This window comes from Crocuta crocuta, unplaced genomic scaffold (assembly GCF_008692635.1).
Source record: "Crocuta crocuta isolate KB4526 unplaced genomic scaffold, BGI_CrCroc_1.0 scaffold322, whole genome shotgun sequence".
NCBI classification, from domain to species: Eukaryota; Metazoa; Chordata; class Mammalia; order Carnivora; family Hyaenidae; genus Crocuta; species Crocuta crocuta.
The window spans coordinates 4,856,300-4,879,689 of NW_027532592.1; the positions used below are offsets into that span (position 1 = coordinate 4,856,300).

A 23,390-nucleotide genomic window follows, 5' to 3' on the forward strand; every position below is an offset into this window, starting at 1 on the left:
CCCAGTAATCTGACAACGCTCAATAGAAATGGGAGTTTGTTCATTTATCATAAAAAATATAGGGGCGCCTGGGTGGCTCAGTCGGTTAAGCGTCCAACTTCGGCTCAGGTCATGATCTCACAGTTTGTGGGTTGGAGCCCCACGTCAGGCTCTGTGCGGACAGCTCAGAGCCTGGAGCCTGCTTCTGATTCTGTGTCTCCCTTTCTCTCTGCCCCTCCCCTGCTCGCTCTCTGTCTCTCAAAATAAAGACATCAAAAATTTTTTTAAAAATACAAAAACATAAAAATACTTCATGAGTTTTAACACAGTGGAACTTGCTCATGCATTTTTGGGCTCCCTTTCCAAACTTACAGACTTTACCTCCATTTCAAAGGAACAACTGAGAGGCATCAGTTCTGAATTTAACACTATATTTATTAGAGGGTTTTTATTAACAAACTTTCACCAGAAAGTTCCGAGTGTGTGAATGCAGAGGGCACACTGGCCTCACTGTCCACAGAGTCGCCCTCTGGGCAGGACCCAGGCTGTGCGTCCCCTGTTACGTGGTTAAACACCAAGCGTGGTTCGCTCTGAGCTGACTGTTCCGGGTTCTGTGACAAGTGCAGCTCTGTGGTCCTGTCTGTCTTGTCCGTCTGACCCCCTGGGCCCGAGCCCTGGTTCCCAGCCCCTCCGCCACCCTCCCTGTGCCCGATGTCTCTGTTCCTAGCGAGTCCCCTTTGGCTGTTCTCAGGATCACAGTGCACTTTCTGTGGAGACCCAGGGCCTCTACAGACACAGGGCGACGGCCCCGCCATCTGGGGACTGTGCTCCACGCTCGGAAGACTGTGTGCACAGGTCTTCTCTGGGGCCTGAATATGCTGCACGGGGTGGAGGACAAAGCTCGTGGGCAGAGGATTCTGTGGTCCCGGTGGTTTCGCTCCACCTTGCAGGCAGGGACAGTGGCGGACGTGCTGGATGGCGCACATGAAGCCATCGGGGACCTGGTGTGTGCCCTTCTGCACATGCACGAAGCTGCTGGCGGGGGCGGCACACCAGGGACACAGGCTGTCACCTGCCTGCTGGCCGGTGTGCGGGCCAGGCGTCAAATGTCTGTAGGCATTTGGGCAAGAACATCTCTGATTCAGAGAGAAGTGACACAGGGCGTGCTGCTCGAGAGGGGGCGGAAACAAGGCACCGCTGCTGTCGTTCCCGGTGCCTCTGCTGTACGCTGCACGCACCGGCATCCCTGAGTTCTTCACGTGGCTGTTGAAAAATTCAGAGCAGATGTGCGTCTCCTCAGAGGCGCTACAGCTGTGGGACGCCAGAGGCTCCAACTCATAAAACTCATGCTCCATTTCGGATTTGGGGGCCCTGGGATCGAGATGATAAGCATTCACGGTATGTGTTTTGCTTTGTCCCTTGTCACCGGGGCTCGTGGACATGGCATGGGAGAAGGCACCACACTGGAGTCTTCTGGGTAAAGGAATCTGACCGCAGGTGCCCTGCGGCCCAAGGCAGCGGCACAGGCACTGGAAGAAGAAGGTGGCAAAAGCCCAGCTGACACACATGATGAGCATCATGAAGGTCCCCAGCTGGGTGTATGCCAGAACCGTGGACGGCATCATCATGGCCCCGGCCACGAAGGTGGTCAGGGCAGCCATGGCCATTGCGGACCCCATGCGACTCAGGGAGAAGATCACCTTCCCCTCTCGGTCGGCATCTGGGGCCAGGCGGTAAGCCACCCCATAGTGGACGGCGAAGTCCACAGACAGGCCAACAGCCACGGAGATGGTCACGGACTCCAGAACGTTCAGCTCCCAGCCCAGCAGGACAAGTGAGCCCACGGTGACAAATATGGTTCCTGTGATGGAGACGATGGCAAAGAGGCTGATGAAGACATTCCAGGTGGTGAGCAGCATCACGCTGAACGCCACAGCCACGGAGAGCCCCATCGCGATGAGGGTGCCATCGGAGAGGCTGTCTTGCAGGTCATAGAACTCCAGATTGCTGACAAACCAGCCATTGCTGAGGCCCTCGGGAGCCGAACTCAGCTCCCTGGAGATCCATGCATCCACCTCCTTGTAAAACTGGTGCATTTTCTCATAAGCCAGCGTGAAGAGGTAGGTGCTCTGGAACTCGAGCACGACGGCCCTGATGGTGTCGTTGATGTCAAACCTTGGCCCTGGGGTCTTGCTATCCAGGTGGTACCCCGTGCTCCTCTCCAGTTCCATGATGGCTCTCTTGATGCACAGCTCGAAGATCTCCTGCTTGTAGGGGAAGCTCCAGCGCCTGCAGCACAGGTACAGAGCTGGCTCGTCACAGTCCTGGTTCTCCATCCACTGCTTGAATGTCTCGATGAAGCAGCTCGTGAAGTCCTGCTCATCTGTCTGGTGAAAGAAAGTCTGGTTTCTCAGTTTTTGACAGAAGTGCAAGATCCACACCTGGGACGCAGGGCTTGCAATGTTAAAGCTGCCGTCCAGGGCCAGCTTCCCTTTGCTCTTGGGGTTCAAGGGGTCGCCGTTGTCCTCTGGGGACACGCCCCAGACCACCGTGATGGGCATGTGCAGCTCCTCCCCGCGGTGCACGCGCTCAAACATGAAGAGCTTTTTGTACTCGGCGTCGTAGCGCTCAAAGGGGTGCGAGGCCCTGAAGAGTTGGAACTCATTCAGCTCCAGGGAAGGGAGCTTCATCTTGGGGTTCACGCACACAATGTAGGCCCCGCCCATGGTCAGGGCCAGGAACCAGAACAGCCAAAGGTAGCGAAACTTAATGACCACGCATGGCAACACCTTCTCAAAGAAAATTCGCGATGCTTCCGAGACGGCAAACAGCAGCCTGTGGCACTTCTGGCGAGCCGCCGTCCAGCAGCTCTTGCTAACGTAGGCCTGCTGCTGCGGCTTCCTGAAGCAGCTGAATATGTTGAGAAGGTACCGCTCGTGCAGGACGACAACGGCCGGAAGCCACGTGACCATCAGCATGTAGTTCACCAGGACCGCCGTGCCCGCGTACACTCCGAAGCACCGGATGGCCGTGATGTTGCTCACGTAGTTGGCATAAAAGGCAGCGGCTGTGGTGAAGCTGGTGACGAACATGGACAGCGCTGCGTGCTGCAGGGTGACGCCCACTGTCTCCGCCGTCCCCGCGCGGGGCTTGTCGAACTTGGCATAGCTCCAAACGTCACACAGGACGAACGCATCATCTGCACCAATCCCGACCAAGATGACAAGCGCAGTGAGGTTCATGAACGGGAAGAACTCAAAGTTGAACACCACGCGGTAGAGGAAATAGGAGACAATCAGGGAGCTGATGACGGCAAACATGGTCATCAGGGTGATGAACAGGGACCGGGTGTAGGCGCACATGACCAGCAGGACCAGGAGGACGGCAATGGCCGGGTACGCCGTGTCCGTCAGGAGATAGTCCTGGAACAGGCTGTGCTTGATGCCGAACTCGATCCCGGCGATGCTGGTGACACCATCCGAGCCGTTCCAGTCCACGAAGTTGTCCAGGTAGATGTCCATCATGCTCTCCCCTTTCTCTGTGGGGGAGAAGAGCATGCTGTACTTCAAGGCGGGTGCGGCGGGGTCGGCGGTCTTTGGGGCCATGAAGTCTTTGTCCACCAAGTAGTGCAGGATCTGGTACACGGCGTTGTACTTGGTGCACTTGCGGGGCACGCCTGTGCACTTGAGCTGACCCTTCCTCCTGGCTGCCGCGTCCCAGCAGTCGGGCCCCAGCGTGCCGTTGTGGTAGTGCCTGGCGCAGGCCCGCAGCAGCTTCAGGGTGTGAGCCACGTCTCGCTCGACGATCTTCTGGCAGGATGACCGGTTATTGAGGATTGCGATGTAGTTCCCTATCGTCCAGCTCGGGCAGCAGGACGCAGCCGTGGTCCTCTGGCACAGGTCCCCGAACTGCGGGTGGGCTCTGATCTGCAGGGAGAGACACGCGGAGACCGGCGTTTAAAACCGCTTCCCCCATAGTCCGAGTTAAGGCGGCCTGGAGGGCGGGGGGCGTCGTACAGGCTAAGTAACATCCTCCTGGGACACAGGTGGACACCCCCAAGCCTGTGTTGCGGGGTGCCCTCCGGGCACTGCCCTCCGTGCAGCAAACTGCTCAGCACGCGCTGACACGCCAGTGTGAAACCACTGGTGGTTTGGTTTTAAGGAGACAAAGTTAGCACCTTTTTAGGAAACAGGTCTTCCAGAGTCTTTTTAAAAAGCAACAGAAAGGATGGGCTGTGAGGCTTACGTATACACATCAGCAGAATTAATTCAGAGAACAGAGAACAGTTGTCCAACTGATAGAGGGGCAAATTGGTGGCTTTGCCTAAAATTTCTGGTCATCGGCATGAAACCTTTGGTGACAAAGGTACTAGATCTCAACCAGCTTAGCTGGAAGCCAAGATGATATTCCCCAGAAAACTGCCAGTGAGCCTGGAAGTGACCCTGGTGATGTCAGGATCGATGTTCCTAAATTAAATATCCCACATTTCTGATTTTAAATAATATGCGTACAGTTAATAAAACAAAGAAGAAGGACTTTATTTCTTCCACATCCTTACAGGCTTATTCAAGATGGCTAAAACTCCTTTTGGGGTTTTGGTAAAGCGGGGTCTTCTGCGTATCAGCACCATGACAGTTCTGGATTTAGCGCGGACAGTATCTCACTTAGAACACTGTCCCTGGGGCCGGCCTTCCTTCTTTTGGTTGTTGTTACAGCAAATTGAAACACTACTCTGGTGCCTGAGGTGGCACTGCCGGAACACAGTGACGCCTGCCCACAATCCCACCACCGCACAAACCTGTGAATTGCGTGAGTGGCCCCTCTTCCCTGAGGGCGAGTTTAGGAAATATCCTCTAATCGGGAACCTTTAGGGGCCTGCCAGAGACTTCTCTTTGGAAGGTGACCCACTCATCTCTATTTACCAAAGGCTGTTCCAAGGAGGAAACTGCAAAGTTCAAGAAGGGTGTGACTGTTTCTTCTACGGGGATTAAACCACTCCACCCTTATGCTTAGTCAATCATACGCTGAAGTATCTTCGCAAAGCAAAGGGAACGCTGGCACAGATCATCTCTTTGGACCTTAGACTCACCCAAGAACTGGCTTCCCACGCCCCTGGCTGTCCAGAAACCTGAGCGGGACCAGTCCTGGCAGAGGAAACAACACGGCACGTGTAACCCAAGCATCAGAGCCAGGCGACCCGCCATGGGGGTTCGTTATAACAGTTTGCTTCTGCATACATTTGATAATTTCCATAATAAAAAATTTTTTAAAGGCTACTCTGTTGAAGGCAAAGAAAAATGAGCCCAAAGGGTTATGATTCAGGTGTACTAAAATAATGTTTATTTTAATAAAGTCTTAATTTTTAGGCTCATTTCTAAAGAGCAATAATTATTTGACATTTTATAAACCAGTAGAGTTAGTATTTAATTCTTTATAGGTAAAAACATTCACATACAGTAACTCAAGGGAAACTCTGGGATAGCAGCTCTCTGGTTTTCATGGCAGATAACCAGTTTTGTCCTACTAAGAAGTATCACACCGCCCCTAGAGTTGGCCTGGTGACTCAGGAGAAAGGTAATGCAGCCCTGACGCCTGACAGTTTCAGACGGAGGAAAATGCATCCTGAAGCCTGTCAGCTGAGAGTTAGTTATACACTTGCAGGTGTTGAAATAACCACATGCCAGAGAGAAAGGAAACAGGGTTGCCAGCTAAAACTAGGAAAGAAATAACCTTCAATAACCTTTTCAAGGAATAACAGGGTTTGTGTGTGTGTGTCTGACTGGAGATTACAAAGTTAGACAAGATAAATGCAGACTGAAGACAGTCATATTTTGATGGCTATTATCAAAAACACATGCCAGTGGGAGCCCTGGAGACCAGCTGTCAAATCCAAGGTGGTGTTGGCTGATGTACAACCTTCCAAACAGTTCTTGAGGACCCTGACAGGGTTAGAAAGGACAGAGAAAAGATGTTGTAACTGATAATCTTTACCCCAAGTTGGATCCCAGCACCTGAATCTAAAGGGATGGAGCCCGAGAGAATGTTTAGGCTTTCAGGAAGTAAGGCCATATGTTCCTATTCATCTATCCATCCATCTATCCACCCACGCGTCCATGTCCATCCATCTACCCATCTATCCACCCACCCACCCACCCATCCATCCATNCCCAATGTCCATCTACCCACCCGTCCATATGTCCACCCATCCATCTGCTTACCACCCATTCATCATCTGTCCATCCACCCATCTACCTACCCACCCATCCACTCATAAGAAAAATAATACTTATTGAGAAGGTACACATGAAGAATAAGGGACAGTGGTCCTTACCCTTGAGTTGCACACAGTGAGGCAGAGAAATAAAAAGATCAGCCATTATAACTCAACACAGGAAACAGCATATATGTGTAAGGGTCTGTGTGAACTTGCAGAAGGGGCACCCAAGTCTAAAGGGTTTGGTTGTTCATGACGGGAATGGTGAGATTCACAGGCATTTATGGTACTGTGGGGCTTAAAGAGATTGCAAGGAGGCAATCTTCACGCAGAAGGCAGGTATGTTTTCTGCCAGGCTTTTGGGGAAAAGGAATGATTTCAAAATCTTTTAAATTCTCAAAATCAGAAGTTAGTGAAAGTAATTTCTTGTTACTTAAGAGAAGGTGGCCCTTTCTGTTCTCATCAGTCACAGATGGGACATTTTTAGGGAGTCATTTTGCGTCTGTGGCTGTAACACGTCTGGGCACATGTCCATTGCCAGACAGCAGCAGGGGTAAGGCGAACTTAGAATGAGAGGAGGCAAGAGAAGAGAGAAAAGAAGAAACCAGCAGAGTTTGCAATGATGCCTTAACTTGTAAAGCTACTGGCTGGGCTGGGGACATTTTATTTTTATTTTTAATTAAGATTTTTAATGTTCTATTTATTTTTGAGAGAGACAGTGCAAGTGAGGGAGGGTCAGCGAGAGAGGGAGACACAGAATCTGAAGAGAGGCTCCAGGCTCTGAGCTAGCTGTCAGCACAAAGCCCGATGTGGGGCTTGAACCCATGAACCGGGAGATCATGACCTGAGCCAAAATCGGACGCTTAATCGACTGAGCCACCCAGGCGCCCCGAGGCTGGAGACATTTTAAAAGGCTGAGAAAAGAATGACGATCAAGAATACGCCTCAGTACAGGGTCTCATCCACTCTCCTTCCACGTGACAAAATCCCTCTCGTACTAAAAGCTCAAGGGACCCAGGGAGACGAGGCACAGGAGGGGCCCCGCTGTCCTCTGTAAAACAAGCACCCCAGGAAGCATATTTCTGGAGTCCGCAAAGTTACAGGGAGCTCGTGTGTCCACTAAACGTACCAAGTAAACAGGGTGTTTGGCACTAAATCCCACAACTCTTTGACAAGCTGGTTGCTTCAGTGCTAACTTCCATGATGGGCAAAGCCTAAGAATCAGGGTAAAGGGTTTCCAGCAGAGTCAGGACCCGAGAAACACTGGCTGCTAATGGCCATCTGCCAGTGTGTCCCTGGGGGTGTCAAGGCAAGAAAAGTAATGAAAATCGGGGGAGTTCGCTGAGGACGCGAGTGTTCTGTCAGTGGGTAGAGACAGCATCAGAAACAGGACCACTCGCTCTAGAAACCAAAGCCCATGGGAATCATGCACAAAAGGGGCACATAATTATTATGGAAGCTGGGGTTGGAGCTCAGTGTGTTGCAAACACAGGCAGGTGACAAGGGACACACGTGGCCTGAGACTCTACCTCGATTACAGGCCATTTTCCAGTCGTCACACCCACAGTTAAGCCCTCTTGCTTGGTACCACGTGGTGTGGATCCCATCAGCTTGGTGGCTACTTGAGCACAAGAGCTGGGTGTGAGGGGAGTAGAAGGGGCAGGCTGACAAGTAGCCTGTGCACACAGTTAACACGAACCATGACCAGGACAAATAACACTCTGCAAAAGGTTCTGACCCGGGAGGCCTGGAAAGGGAACAGTAGTCATCTGCAGGCTGCGTTTTTACGTAGGATGTCAGGGAATATGCGATCTCTGCGAGAAATGTATATTGTTCTGTACTCACTGCAGAGGCCGCGTGTGCAACTAGTATAAATAGTCTTTAACAAGGACAATTATAACCTGCCCTATCAGGTAGAATTCTGGGGCCCTGAGCCCCTATTTTCTCATGTGTCGCTGTGAATCTGTAACTGGCTTGAGCCTTCAGGCAGACACACTGTGGGTCAGCTCCTCAAAATTTCAGAAGACTACATGCTTGCCACGTTCTTGCAGGAATCATGAATTCGAACCCATGGCCATCTGGTCCTGATTACGAGTGCACATCGGGAAACAGACAAGAGAGACACTGCTCCTTCAATAGTCTAAATTTTGCAAATGCATCATATGCCAAACCATTGGGAAGCCACATATTCAGATTTTATTGCTTTTAATCCCTTGTAGAAATTGCTTTTGCCGTAACATTCCTCTGGCTGCCAGCCTAAGACACGGCTGGGTCTCCAATTCAACACTGTGCATCCCGTAAGCACGCTGGTAATTAAGGACTTTGTGTGGGACACCTCACTTGTTCTACTGAGGCCATGGGGATGGTGCTCCCCATATTAGTAGGAGGGGAAGTGGAGGATCTTCTAAAACATGTTTGTTAGGGCGCCTGGGTGGCTCAGTGGGTTAAGCGTCAGACTTCGGCTCAGGTCATGATCTCATAGTTCGTGGGTTTGAGCCCCGCATCAGGCTCTGTGCTGACAGCAGCTCAGAACCTGGAGCCTATTTCAGATTCTGTCTCCCTCTCTCTCTGACCCTTCCCTGCTCACGCTGTCTCTCTCTCTCTCTCTCAGAAATAAACATTAACAATATTTATAAAACATGTTTGTTGCCCTATTTACATGACTTTTGTCACCAAGTGCGAATTCCGTTTTGCTCTGGCTACCAGGGAAGGGGGAGGTGGAGTGCAGCTCACGGCCAGCTAGCGTGGAAGACCGTGGGCATGCACCACTGCGTGTGGACCACACTGTTCCTGTCCCTTTAATTCTACCCCATCAGCCTTTTTGTGAGCTACCTGCTCCTGCTGGTGTCTATCATCTGACCGCATCTGATACACACACACATGTACACGGAACAGCGTCGCTCCCATGCGGCTCTGGGTCTATTCAGCACCCAGCAGTACTCACAGGATCAGCTGTTGCTCTTGTAACAAAAGGTATTCATTCTAGGCCACGAGGGCTCTGTGAGGATCACTTTGGTGGGAAAGGGCCTGTGTGATAACACGAGACAAACAGAAGACGGGTGGTCGTCTTCTGCAGTGTGATGCATGGCAGGAAACACAGACTAATGTTAGGCTGGGTTCAAATCCACATCTGCTACTTGGCATCTGCGTGGACCTTGCCCATCCACAAAACAGGCCAGTAATAGGACTGTAATTCACGACACTATCACAGAGACTTAACGAAATAGTCCAGTGTCTGGAACACATCCTGACAAATTCAACAAAACCCAACACACACAAGCTTTGAATCAGCTGCATGAATCCGGTCTCTTCCGAGTCTTTGGGGAGGGAAGGTTAAAGGTCAACAGCGAAGGTGGGAAAACAAGGACCAGCAGCTGTGGAGTCACCGCACTGTTCTCCTGAGAGGGTGGTTATCACACAACCATGTGTGAAAAGGAGCTGCGGGCACCAGGGCGCGGGGCCGCGGGAAGGTGCCAGGCAGGAAGTCTCACGCATGTTAAGTAGGGCTGCGCCTTTACTCCTGGAGAGTTAGCTCTCCATACGAGAAGGGCTGTAACTTGTTCAGTTTCCAAATAATGAGCCAATAGCTGGAGAAGAGAAGAAAATAAGGCAAATGAAAACCGACCACTGACTAAGACACTTCGGGTTGTTTACAGGTGGCTTGTGACTTTGGTCTGCTGGAGCTGGACAGACAGAAGACGGCACTCACAGAAATTCCTGATGGCCGACCAGCAGGAGAAGACGCACAGTTGTTCAGAATGAGGAGGAGAGTCACAGGGCCCAGGGGTGACCTGGATGAGCCACTCAGTTCCTGGGAGGTTCACGCATCAACACAGTGGGTGCTGGCCCCGTGGCCTCCCAGAGCCCTGTCTGCTTCCCCGAGAAGCCCCATGGCCAGGGCCCTGGGGTGTTGGGCTCACTCTTGGGAGGGCACACGGTCAGATTTCCAGGGAACCAGGGGCTTTAGGCATTAAGAGTGATGCTAGGAGAGCGGTGAGCTCCTTCCCTGCCTGGGCACCTGCTGGGACAGGTGCACCAGTGACCCCAACGGCAGTCTCTACTCAGAGCATCTGCCTCTGAGCACACGGAGCTGAGCCTGGAGGCCGACTCCACGTTTTCTGGGGTGACATCCGCCGGCTCCAGACACTAAGAGCAGAGGGCATCTTGTGTTGTCCAGGGCAACCTGGACTGGAGCGCTCACCACTCACACACTTATGTGCACCTCGATGGCCCTTCCCCAGCCTGTGCCCTGATCTGCCCCACAGACCCATGGCTGCCAGGGAGGCAGGCAGCCCACGGCCTGGTTGGGCCGCTGACCCAAGGAAACACGGAAGTGGCTTAGGAAAGACCCAACACAACCACGAAAAGGAGATATCCTGTGAAATTAAAGACTGTGGACAGAGAACGAGGCGTAGGAAAGAAAGAGTTCTTTATTGAAGAACACGGGGGTGCAGAGGCACCTGGGTCTGGGGATGTAAGATCGTGGGGGACCAGCCTCTGGCGGGTGGTCCCCAGGGCTCAGGCACCAGGAACACTCTCATTCCAGCGGTCACCACATCAGCAGGGAAAGGACTTTCAAAAATACCTTATCTGTTCCAAACATATTTCAGTTTTGCTTACATACCCTTGAGTTGTCTACACTGCACATGGATTTAATTGCAGGTAAATTCCATAGTGTCCCCCCTCCAGCTGCCGTAAACACTACTCTGGAATATCGGTCACCTGGTGACATGAAAAAAGAAAAGAAAAAGGTTTATAATTGTCCATTTATTTCATCAGACTCAGCTTTCAGGAACAGCCTGAATGGGAAAACCCAAGTCATTAACAGCAGGGGATCCTTTCCTCATTTTCCGGCAGAAAAATGTAAAACAAAAAACAATGCTATAACAGTATTTTGATTCAAAGCCTTTGTCTACTCACTACATCTTAAAAATCGTAGGAGTCATATAACAAACCTATTTCTGATCAAAGTATGATCAGGAAGAGTGATCGGAATGAATTGCCTGCCTCCCTCTTAACTTCGAAACACATCACCATATGGGTGATAAAGCCCAGGACGGCGGTGCTGGACATCAGGAGTTGGTGTTCTCTGTGGCTGTGAACCAGGGATGGGGACGAACAATGGGGATCAACTCAAGAGCACCAGGAACAGTCCACCAAGTACTGAGGCTGCCCAGGGGCGCAGACATACGCCGCGTTCTGGCTGGGTCCGCGTTCTCTCTGCTACACCGGTGCCTAGAACAAACACTGGGGAAAACTCACACAGAGTGTGCTTCTGAATAGTCTGGCTGCGGGACAGACTGACGGAGCACGGCCCTGGTGGCAGACCTGCTGTGACCAGGACGAACAGCTTCTCTGAGCCTGGGCTCTGGACCATAAGCACGTCTCTCCCAGTTACAAAAGTAAAGGAAAAACAGCTGCTTGTTAAGTGCTGTTTCTGCCTCCTCAGTCATTAGAACTTCATTCGATAAAACAGAGTGGATTCACTTCACATTATCTAAAATGCTTAAGTGTGCTAAAAAAGAAAACCAATCTGCAAATTTATGAATAAAGCTTTCCAACATACGCTGTGATTCATGATCATGAAGTTTTCTTTAGTAAACTCATCTCTTCATCAAATGGCCATTATCTTATGTTGATTGGTTTTAAAGAGCAAAATAAGCCCCTGGAAACAAACACCTCCTCCGGGGAGCCTGCTAGCTTTCCTCCAGGCGGAGCCATACCGGGGGCTCAAGTGTAGCTCAAGTGTAGCGCGGGTGGGCCGCACAGAGGGGCCACATCATGAGTTTGCTAATGTCTGTCCTGGTTAATCAGAAACACATAGCACCACCTGATAGAGAGAAGCCAGGATGGTCAGCTGACCGGACTCCAGCTTTTCTAACAAGACACAGAAAACAACACACGTGTTCCTCCCTGGGACCAGATGCTGCTAGTGAATGTGCTGCCCGCGCCTGGACACCTGGCGATTCTACGTTAAACTCTGGATTACTGACCTCAGGGAAGGTCTTACATTTTTCAAAGTCACAGTCTGTGCAGCTAAGTGGCAGGTCTCCGTGCCTACGACATTGACATGTCCCGCAGCCTGCCACACTCACGTTATGGGCTGGCCCCACGGGGCTGTATTCTGCACATCCTTCTATCTCTAGTGCCTAACAAGGTGCAGAGAAGCTGTCGATAGATGCTTTCTGCACGGCACAAGGCTCAAAAAATGTATTTCTGATGACAGATCATTTCAGGGTTCAATCCAAAAATATGTACTTATTACCTGACTGAAAATATTTTTCCATAATGTGAGAAATTTAAGATGATGTGAAGTTTGGGGCAAGGTCAAGAATTTTATTAGCTATTTTATCTTCCGTAAGACTGAACTGAACTCAATAATCTCTTACTAATTTTTACTATAGGTGAATAAATTCAGATTAACGGTTGGCTGGTCCAGAGCAGGGAAACTACCGGTCCAGCCAATGCCGGCTTCAACACCAGCACGCCCTCCTCCCACCTTAGTTTAACCGCACTCGACTCGCGCACCGGAGGCCTGAGGGGCTGTTCACCTGCGAGGCCACTCACTCGGAACGTCGCAGAAGAAGCTGTCCCTATGGAAGTTCCAGTCAACCTCTCTTTTCTCTCGTTCATAGTGATCATCGGACCACCTGTCATCCCGATGGCTGAAATGGAAGAACAATGTGAGTGAGCTTCAGTGGCATGTGGCCAACCACGATGCATGGCACTATGAATGCCAACCACGATGCAGCAATAAGAATTTAAAAACAAAAACACTAGCTATTTCAAGGCCAATACGTGGCACACTGGTAACAGCATGTCCTCAGTCACGGCCTACGTAGCGCTTGAAATTAGAAGGATTAATATAAGCAACTGACATTCATTTTCTCACTCCTGTAAAAGAAAAAAACCCCAAACCCTCACTTTCCACTTTTGGCCCACACACTTGCATTTGATCGTTTTGCTCAGGCACTGCCTAAAAGTGGAATTGGTTAAGCAATGTTTTGTGTAAAAGTGAATAATTACCTTTTGGCTTGTTCATCTGCATACTTAAAAGGGTAATTTGCTAATGTCGCTTTGTATCCTGTATTTTTCACCATGTTATTCCACGTGACCAGTCTCTGGCCTATTGTAGTCCCTCGTGGTTCAAAACCCTGCGACAAAATTGCATAAACTCCCATTAGTGGACTTCATGTTACAGGCTCAGTGTAGTTTTGGGAGCTCGGGAGCCACGTCCACAGACATGTGGGCGCCCCCCAGGTGCTCCCCAAAGCTGCCCGTGGCCAACGGCACCAAACAAAGTGACCCGGCGTGGCAGTCTGGCTGGTTCTCTGCTGCATTAGCCGTCTCAGCTACGAGGAAAACCCGTATCTGAAGGTTCTCTTTCCAGTTCATACCTAAGGGTTTCAGTAAAGACTTTGGTGTTATGAAAATTACGGTCACATCAGATTACGTCCTGCACGTTAGTGTTTTACAGGAATGTTTACTTAAAAACAGACTCTGCTCTTAATAATACTGAAGTTCCTCTAACTCCTTTGAGGGGAAAGAAGAGACACTGAGTCCTAAAGATTTCACAAATATACTCTTATAGAATGCAGATTCTCCATTATATTGCTTTTTAGCTTAAATGTGGGAGCCAAGAACCAAAGTTTCCAGATCTGTAATGGAGAGCGAGTTCCTTGACCCTCTAAGAACCTGAAACCACGATGGGACAGCTTTACTCTTCAGAAGGAGAGCTGCACCCCTACCGATGGCTTGAGAAGGTTTTAAAAGAAAAGTGATACAAATTACATAAGGTAACATGCAGTAAAATACTGATTTTTCTGAGATAATTTTGGGCGAAAGAAGTTGGAGTGGCCGAGTTTTCCTTACCAGCAGTGGATCGGAGAAGTCAGGCAGCTCAGGCACTAACACCCCAACCAGGGCACAGACGACGATGAACGCGGTGCACACACCCAGGACCACGACGGGCCAGTCAGCAATGAGGGACGCGTAACTGCAGAGCAGAGAGGACACAGGAGGCTGCTTAGGAGCAGCAAGAGGCCTTGCTGCCGAAGAGAGCAGTACGTGCGACCCTCCTATTCCAGGCCTGGTCCAGGAGTTTATCAGGAACAGATTCAGGAGGGAAGACACTTCACACGTCCATCTGCTCGTGGGGAAGAGCAGCTACCGTCCACACTCTGCGTGGGAGGGAGGCACATGGAGCAGGGACCCAGCCCCACACCTCCTCCAGTGACTCCCTTTCTCCATCCTGTGCTCCGTCAGCTCTTGGAAAAGAACTCAGCCCACAAACAGGCTCATGGCTCTCAAGAATAACCAACCAGACCCTCCCCACACACCCGCCGCTGTCCTTCCAGCTAAAACTCTGACGAACGTATCACACTGAGTCCCACAAGGGCGGAGACATGCATGTTCTTTACTCATTTAGCGCAGCAACAGCACCGTCACCCACGCCCCTCTCTTCACTCTCCAGCCGTGGCAGCCTGGCTGTCTCCCCTTCTGTCTCCAACAAACCACCACGGAGCCGTGTCATCCGGGCACCCCTCCCTTCCGTAGGACGCTGGGCCTCCCCGTCCTGACACCTGCGGATCCTGATGTGAACTGTGCCCTCAACAGAAGTTGACTGAACGGAATTTTTCTAAAATTCAAGGCATATCTTGCCAACTTGAGGTCTCTTGAATTTTTCTTAGAGAAAAAAGAAGCATTTCACTTGTGGACAGTTGCTCTCAAATCCTCAACAATGTTAGCTCGCTTGACTGTGGTGATGGCTATTTCTGGCTCCTTACTAAGGTATTTGTGGGTTTTTCCTTCAAAATCAGACTAATGGTTTCATGACGCTGGTGGCTCTAAACGTCACTCTGAAAGAAGACGTCGTTTGTCTCTATTGAAAGGCTGCTAATGTTCACATTCCCATCCCTCAACTCCATGGATCTGGCCTTCTGGGGAGACGGACTTCAAATTACATTTTAACAGGGAAGTTAAAATACAGCATGATCATGCTCTGCGCTGCCCCAGGCACTTCTCGGTCCTGCGCTCTTCAAGGTCACCTCACTCACCAGGAGCACTGGTGGTTCTCGGGCTTCACCTGCAGCGCCGCACTTAATTCTTCAGCTTTATGAGATGCAAGTTAAGTAACTGTCCAGGGTCACACGCTGGCCCAACTACGAAGTATGCCAGCCCTAGGGGCGCAGCACAGCACGGTGGCTGTGGTAAGTAATGCTATGCGCATGTCCGGGAGATGCTAACAGAGCCCATCTTAGATGATCTCATCACAAGAAAACAGAACCCTGTCACTCCATGTGGTGGCGGGTACCAACTAGACTATTGTCATCACTGCACAATATATACAAATACTGGGTCATTATGTTGGGCACCTGAAACTAATATAATGTCATGTGTCACTGACATCTCATAAACAGGTCACAAAATAGGAGCCCCCGTAGTCTGGTTCCAGTCAGGCCTCCTAACCACTATGGTATCACTTCTTGCTTCAAACACAAGGGATTAAGTCTACTTGTCAGAAATGTACGCTCCCCCAAATTCGCATTTTAAATTACATTCCCAAGCCACACGAACATTAATTTCATGATGCAAAACCACATAGGTCCACATGCCTCTGATTCTGAATGTTATTTACAAGCCTGCAAATTCTCAATTTAAAAACCCACTAAAGAAAAATTATGCTAGGTAAGATGGAATGATCTTTTGAAATAGATCTGAAAATATATTCTGGATGTAATGAAAACACAGAAATCACAGGTGCTGACTGTGGCTCTTCAAGCGTAAACACCATTTCGAGAACACGCCCGGTGCTGGCACCCTCCGCATTTATCTCCTGCTCCACCAAATGTAAACTTAGATCTTCGGAACTGGGTTCGAAGCAATAAAGTCCTTTGTCAGCAGCACATTTGAGACCTTCTGTTCATGGCTTTAGACTTAAAAAGGGTCCTTTACATTTTAGATCTTTAAAATATCAGCCCTGGGAAATGAGAACAGCCCAGGCTTAGAAAGCTACTCACTATACTTTAAGAAGTTGTTCATTCTCACCTACAAACACGCTGCCAGTGCAGGCAGTGGGCCCCCAAGTGTGCCTGGTGCTCACACTGTGGGTTAATTTACCCACATAATGAATGACTTTTGTTTTGTGTTCTTGAGCAATCTGCACACACATGCACTGCAGCCTTAAAGCCCTCTCCAGTAACTGCTTTCCTTCCCTGTGGTTTGGGTCCCACAGTGCTGTCCCACACCAGGTATGCGCGCTGACTGTGCGTGGGACACCCCCAGGCATCTGTGACTCCCATCCCTGTCCCCTGGCATCCCAGAGCTCGCCCCCCCTCACATGCACACGGTTCATGCGCTCACCCTGCCCACAGACCACTGCTCACACGCCGTGAGCTCTGTGGGGGGAAAGCCCCAACTCTTCGGGGTAAAGTATACTCAAGACGAATGTTTCTCAGCAAGCCTATGCTAGCGCTGGGGGCACCTCTGCCACTCCTGTGGTCTGTGCTGGAGGCCAAATAGCCATGGGCACCTCATGGGAAACAAAAGCTCATGTACAGCAGGAAACCCAGATGATGGCTATAATGTTAAGATAAAAACCTAAGAAAGCAGGAAAATTGGAGCAGGAAAAGAAATTAAATATGGCCTATAAATGTCACCGCTACATTTTCCACTAATTGCACTGCTGGTGAATCTGGGTTCAAGGTCTATGTTCTAACTATGTTAAAAGAACAAAGTACCCGTGCGTTATGTTTCTGATGAGGGACACGTGTCCTCAGGAGAAGACCGTCAAAGGCACCCCTGGCTCGAATACAGACGTCCTCCTGCGTGGCACACGACAGTGTCTCGTGTCTGCCTGAATGCTGGGGCTCTGCACACAACACCCCAGCAAACTGCACACGCCATCCACGTCCATCCCGCTGCTAAGCAGGCCCCCATGTGAGGCCATGGTGATGCCCGGGCACCGTGCATAGGAGGGCCAGGAGTCAGAAGACACTCGTCCCTTCTACAGGACAGGAGCGGGGCACGAAAGGGCAGGGCGACCTACACGTGTTTGTGGCTGAGCTGTGCTCTGAGCGGACACGGCGCCCCGCAGTTTTCACGAGCAACCCTCACCACACTCCCAGACCTCAGCCACCGTACTGTGGGCCTCTCCGGGGAAGACCAGGTATTTCCGATCTGTCCAAACAAATGAACGAAGTGCCTCACAGGGTAACTTACGCTCTGGCGACACTGTGGGGGCCTGTCCTACCACAACGGGGCTTCCACACGGCACTTTCCTCCCTCGGCTCACGAAGATGCTTTCCTCTGCCCCTCCCTGCCTCTCTGGGAACAGTCTCTTCTCTCTCCCCTTCTCTCTGAGCAGACAGCATGAGCACCCTGGACCCAGGCCTCTCCCTAACGGGACCCCCAACCATCCCTCACAGCTCGGCTTTGGTCCTGTGACTCTTCTGAACCTGCTGAAACTACGAACCAGTCCTGGTCCTCAGCCTCCCTGAACTGAGCAGTTACCCCTTTCTTCCGGAAAATCTCTTTTTCCTTGGTTTCTTCCCTTCTAGTTCCCTTAATAACTGCTCCGTATTCCTCTTGTCCTTGGGGTTAGGATCAAAGTGTTTTTAATCAAATTTTTCCAGCAGCATGAACTATCAGTTTAGTGGGAAGAATGACAGAGGCTTGAGAAATTTCCCAAAAGCAAGGAGGAAACAGAACTTGTTCTTTGTTGGAAAGAAGTAAGTACAATGCACAGGTAACATCACAGATCAAGGGCACAGGCATCTGGGGAAACACGGCAGACACGAACCTTGCCCTTAAGGAACTTGGAACCTGATACTGAAAACGAGACAACTTGACAAATACTTACAAAATCAAGTAAAGAAATATGTCTTTTTAGAAGGGATACAGGTGAATGATTTGTGAAGTCAACAGAAGATTTCCAGCTACGGTGGGGAAGGGAAGGAGGAAAGGCTTTTCTGAAGAAGTTGTATTTGTGTGCATATATACTGAAATAAAGAAACTATTAGGACTTTTCAAAACACCAATCTAATAATGGAAAAATATGTATGAATCTTTTCAAAATTCAAAAGTCTTAGTCCTTAGAAACAGCTCTATTATTTGTGGAAAACTGGAAATTCATTCTCCTGACATGTCATATTTACTTGTATAACCTCTCTCCTTTATTTTCTGCCATAATTCTGTTTGCAAAAAGGGATAAACAAAACGCATATACACATATCACTCAGCCTTAAAAGGAGGGAAATTCTGACACCTGTGAGCATATAGACGAAACTGGAGGGTATCATCCTGATATTAGCCAGTCCCAGCAGGACAAACTGTGTGACTCCACTCACAGGAGGGACGGCTGGTCTGTTCCACAGAGACGGAGACTAGAGCAGCAGGGGAGGGCGGACGTGGAGGACGTGTAGCGGGGACAGAGAGAGCCTGCCTTGCAGGATGGAGGAAGCTCTGTGGATGGCCATGGCCTGGATGTGCCATAACGTGAAGCTAATGCAACAAAGCCGTGCACTTAAACACAGTTAAAATGGTAGATTTTATGCCATGTATATTTTACTGCAATTTTAAAAAATAATTTTTGAATGGAAAGGGAATCTCCTAATTGAAATCCATGTAGTAATTACACTTGAAAGAGAGGATCTGGCTCTTGACCAAGATCCAGCTGTCACGGCCTCAGCTCCTCTAGCAGGTGGACTTCAGAGACCCCTGGTCCCCGCCGTGCAGCAGCATGACCCCTGGTCCCCACAGTGCAGCAGCGTGACCCCTGGTCTCCGCCGTGAAGCAGGGTGACCCCTGGTCCCCGTGGTGCGGCAGCGTGACCCCTGTCCCCGTGGTGCAGCACTGTGACATCTGGACCCCGCGGAGCGGCAGTGTGACCCTTGGTTCCCACAGCGCAGCACTGTGACATTTGGACCCTGCGGAGCGACAGTGTGACATCTGGACGTGCCACAGCAGGCACATCGCCGAGGAGGCCATGCTTTGGCTTTTACTTAGAAACACTGTTCCATGTAAAACTCTGCTTTTCTACTGAAAAGATAAAGTTCAAAATTTCCACCTAAAATACCACCTCCATTTTAATACAGTGACAACATTTTTAGGACAAACACAGATAACTCATCAAAAATCAAGCACCACGAGCCCAGGTCAGGGTAGAACAGAGTTTTTCACCTCGACAAGGAAGACCAGGAAGGAAGGAGAGACAACTCAGCCAATATAAATAATGAACCACAAACAGAATCTAAACCTTGAGACCAATACCACCAGTTCTAGAGACAGAGGACTGCTCGAGCAGCCAGTTCAGGTAAATTTACTTTCCTTTCATAAAAATATGAACGAGGGAGGCCGAAGCAGCAGCAAAACGTGAAGGAAATACTACAGGGAAAGCATACAACAACCTTATTACTTAATAAGATGATCAGATTACTTTACCTTTTTGGTAACTTGAAAGGTCTGCATGGTCTGAAAAAAAGCAAAGGAAAAACAGTCAGAAACAAGGCATCGGAATAAAGGTGTGCTCGTAGCATCCTCCTTGTTCTGGCTGCTGCGGGGGCTGCAGGGGCGAGGGGCGAGTGACCCAGCAGCTACCTGGGCTGGGCCCGGGATAGTCCACACGCTCCACATGGGTCAGGGTCACGTCGTGCAGCGTCTGAACTTGAGACTGCACTCCCTGGGGGCTCCTGCACCCACGCAGCTACCCCGCTCTCCCAGGCCCCCACACCTCTTCTAACAAAAGGCAGACACCTTCTCGTGCCAGAACCGCTTTCTTCCCTTCCTCAAGACAGGAGCGGCCCCTACATCGTTCGGTGTCCTTGCATCCAACCCCACAGTCTGCTCAGTGCCTGCTGGCTCTTCCCTCAGCCTCCAGCACGACTCCCTTCCCCAATGTGCGTGGACCAGGTGTCTGGAGAGCCCCAACGTGGATGCGGTCTCAACCTCTGAGCACTTTAGCCTCGCACATTAAGTTCCTCCTGGCTCCTGGCACGTGGTGCACACTCAGCCAACATTAGGGGAGCAAAATCCACCGGTCCTGTTGCACCATCCCGAGCACAGTGCTCTTCACGGTGGCGGCTCCTGAGATCCTCGCTTTCCCGACTATATGACAGCGCAAGGCTGGACCCTTTTCCTGACTCTGTGCGCCTCACCATACAGCACAGGGCAGGCACACTGACTGCAGAGACAGACGTGAGAGTCCCATGTCTTCAGCCAGGCTGCACATCAGAGAGACTTACCTTATTAAACTGTTTTTTGTTTTGGAAACTAGAAAGACTTTTCATTAAAAATGCTGTGTTAACATGTAAGGAGCTTATTACTGTTATTTTTAAATGAGTCAACAATTAATATTTTATTTTTTTAATGTTTATTTATTGAGAGAGAGCGGGGAAGGGCTGGGAAGAGGGAGACACAGAATCGAAAGCAGGCTCCAGGCTCCAAGCTGTCAGCACAGAGCCTGATGAAAGGCTTGAACTCACAAACCGTGAACTCACCACCTGAGCCGAAATCAAGAGTTGGATCCTTAACCGGCTGAGCCACCCAGGTGGCCCATTGATCAATATTTTAGAAGTTTTAATTCCAATGTGGTTGTAGCAGATATAACCTGAATAAACAAAAGCTCTTTGGGACCCTTAATGGTTTCTGAAAGCATAAAGGGGTCATGAAATCAGCAAGTTTGATACCCAACACACTAACTCAGGGTAGGTACATGTCTGTTGAATAAACGACATTTTATTTATGCTGTGCACCCTCTCCTAGCCCAAAATCTTTACCAAGCTTCCTGTACTGTGAGGACACAAAACAAAACAAACACAAAACTCTGTCTCCGACCCTCTCAGCTCCCAACTGTCACCTGACAAACAGGTGGACTCAGCTTCAGAATTTCTTTGAGATGGAAAGTGTCCTTTCTAATTTCTCCTCCATTTACATTTTTCACTAAGATAAATGCATCCATCTTAAAAAATACTTATCTCATCCCTGGCACAGCTGTGAGTGACACACACTCTGTACTGATCTGTTCGTGTGGAAGATGCGCATGTCCTCACATGGGATCCGAGCCCAGTACACACATTAGAGTCACGGGGATGCAGTGACGTTAGAGGCAGCAGCACCAGAAAGAATTTCAGAGAATAAACCTCTCATCCCACCCCAGGACACGTTTAGAGGCTGTAATGAGAACCCAAGTCTCCTCACGCCTCATCCCTGTCCTGCAGTCTATGAACCTGAGGCGGAAACAGCACTGGGATGAAGAATTCATCTATACAAAAGTACCCTTTCTACTGGGAGATGTAGAAGTTAAAGTCAGGGTTTCCCAGGGGAACAGCGCAAGAGAACTCTTTGCTTTAAGAACAGGATGGGAATGAATACTCCCAGTGTTACTAAATATGAAATATATGGTTTTATATATGCACAGTGAAGAGAATTCATTTAAAAAAAGTTTTTACATTTATTATTTTTGAGAGACAGAGCACAAGTAGGGGAGGGGTAGAGAGAGAGGGGAAGACACAGACTCCAAAGCAGGCTCCAGGCTCTAAGCTGTCAGCACAGAGACCAATGTGGGGCTCCAACCCACGAACCATGAGATCATGACTTAAGCAGAAGTCAGACGCTTAACCAACTGAGCCACCCAGGTGCCCCCATATATATATTTCAATATAAGTTTTATTGAGATATAATCCCCAGACCATACAAATGATCCATTTAGAGTGTACGAGTCTGCCTCCACAGCCCGTGTATCCATCCCTACAACCACCCATTGGTCTTTAAAGAATGTGCTACCTGAACACCAGCAATGTAGCTATTCATGAGCTTGGAGAGAAAATTTACAGAGCAGGAGAGCGAGGCGCCAAACAAAGAGCCAATCACTTGTACTCAAAACCTTAATGTTTCACCCTGTGTTTAGGTCATAAGTTGTCAAATCCATCTCTTGAATTTCCATGAGAACCAAACAGACGTTGTGTCTTCAGGTCTGAAGTGGCCTCAGAGCCACAACCTGGTGCAACTGCAAAGAAATGATACTTTATTATCTATGTTTTGGGTTGTAACAAACATAAATATTCTCTTTCCTCCTACTCACCCCACTAACTTCGTTTTTAAACAGATAAATTCATGGATCTATGACTAGTTTATTCCTTAGGGGCAGAAACAACCAGACTCACCACGTTCTTTCTGCTTAAATAAAGACTTCATTTTATGTTAAATTTGGGAAAGTAAGTGGATATTGTCACATCTGTTGAAAAAGAAAACTTGGGGTTACTACCAAGTAACCTCCTGGGAAGCCATGAAATCCCTCTGAAGCTTTTTTTTTTTTAAATATTTTTATTTATTTCTATGAGAGACAGAGAAACAGCGTGAGCAGGGGAGGGTCAGAGAGAGAGGGAGACACAGACTCTGAAACAGGCTCCAGGCTCTGAGCCGGCAGCCAGCATAGAGCCCGATGCGGGGCTCGAACCCACGAACTGCGAGATCATGACCCAAGCGAAAGCCGGACGCTTAACCGACTAAGCCACTCAGGTGCCCAAAATCCCTCTGAAGCTTTTATGCTAGCGGACACAGCAATCAGATGTCAGAAACGCCCGAAATACACCTACAGATGGAGCGGAAACCCGTCGGATCTGCGCTGTGCCCGCCTCCTCATCCATCAGGAGCAGCCTTACTCCACTTGTGGTATCTTTCCAATTGGCCACTTTTAATCCCCAGTAGAACCTGCAGGGTGATTTTTCACCTAAACTCAGCCTTGGGTTGATAAATAACAACTAGTAAAAACAAATCTAATCTCTTCTACAGAGTGAAAGTCTTTTTCCAGAGTTTGTTCACCTTTTAATACCATATGGTCAAAATACATGCCCCAAACCAAACATAATACATCTACCTGTTCTTTGGTTAGGTTTTCAGCCTTTTTCAACTGAGTAAAACCCCAAGGCAGGTGGCATTTGCTCGGTGACACAGTCACAGGGAAGCACTGGGGCTATGCACAATTCCCAAAGGGCTAGCTGGGGTCTCCCTCTCCCGCAGGAGAAAGTATTTCTGCACACAGTGGGGGACAGTGACGTTGCTATGGGGCGAAGCTCCCATCTGCTTAAGAAGCACTTACAACTCAGGTCGGGTACTGGGAATGAGGAGTAAGCTTCCCCCGCACCCCACCCTTGAGAACAGGTACAGCAGCGAGAGCCTGGGCGCCAGGATCCCATGGCCA

At 49.6% G+C, this 23,390-nt stretch overlaps 1 protein-coding gene across 6 annotated transcripts in view; it reads right to left on the reverse strand.

Moving 5' to 3' along the window:
• Positions 1 to 393: 393 nt before the first annotated feature.
• The window catches only part of DISP1 (dispatched RND transporter family member 1), a 134,817-nt gene continuing 111,820 nt past the window's right edge, over positions 394 to 23,390 (reverse strand). For 5 of the 6 annotated variants that reach the window (XM_077779873.1, XM_077779875.1, XM_077779872.1 and 2 more), the window contains exons 3-8: positions 19,634 to 19,663; positions 14,066 to 14,189; positions 13,220 to 13,347; positions 12,761 to 12,858; positions 10,818 to 10,915; positions 394 to 3,905 (exon numbers count right to left, since the gene is read on the reverse strand). In XM_077779873.1, the coding sequence (XP_077635999.1) occupies positions 417 to 3,905; positions 10,818 to 10,915; positions 12,761 to 12,858; positions 13,220 to 13,347; positions 14,066 to 14,189; positions 19,634 to 19,663 (3,967 nt within the window). In that variant the 3' untranslated portion in view covers positions 394 to 416. Of the gene's footprint in view, positions 3,906 to 10,817; positions 10,916 to 12,744; positions 12,859 to 13,219; positions 13,348 to 14,065; positions 14,190 to 19,633; positions 19,664 to 23,390 lie in introns of those variants that run through there. The other variant, XM_077779876.1, reaches the window with a different exon arrangement.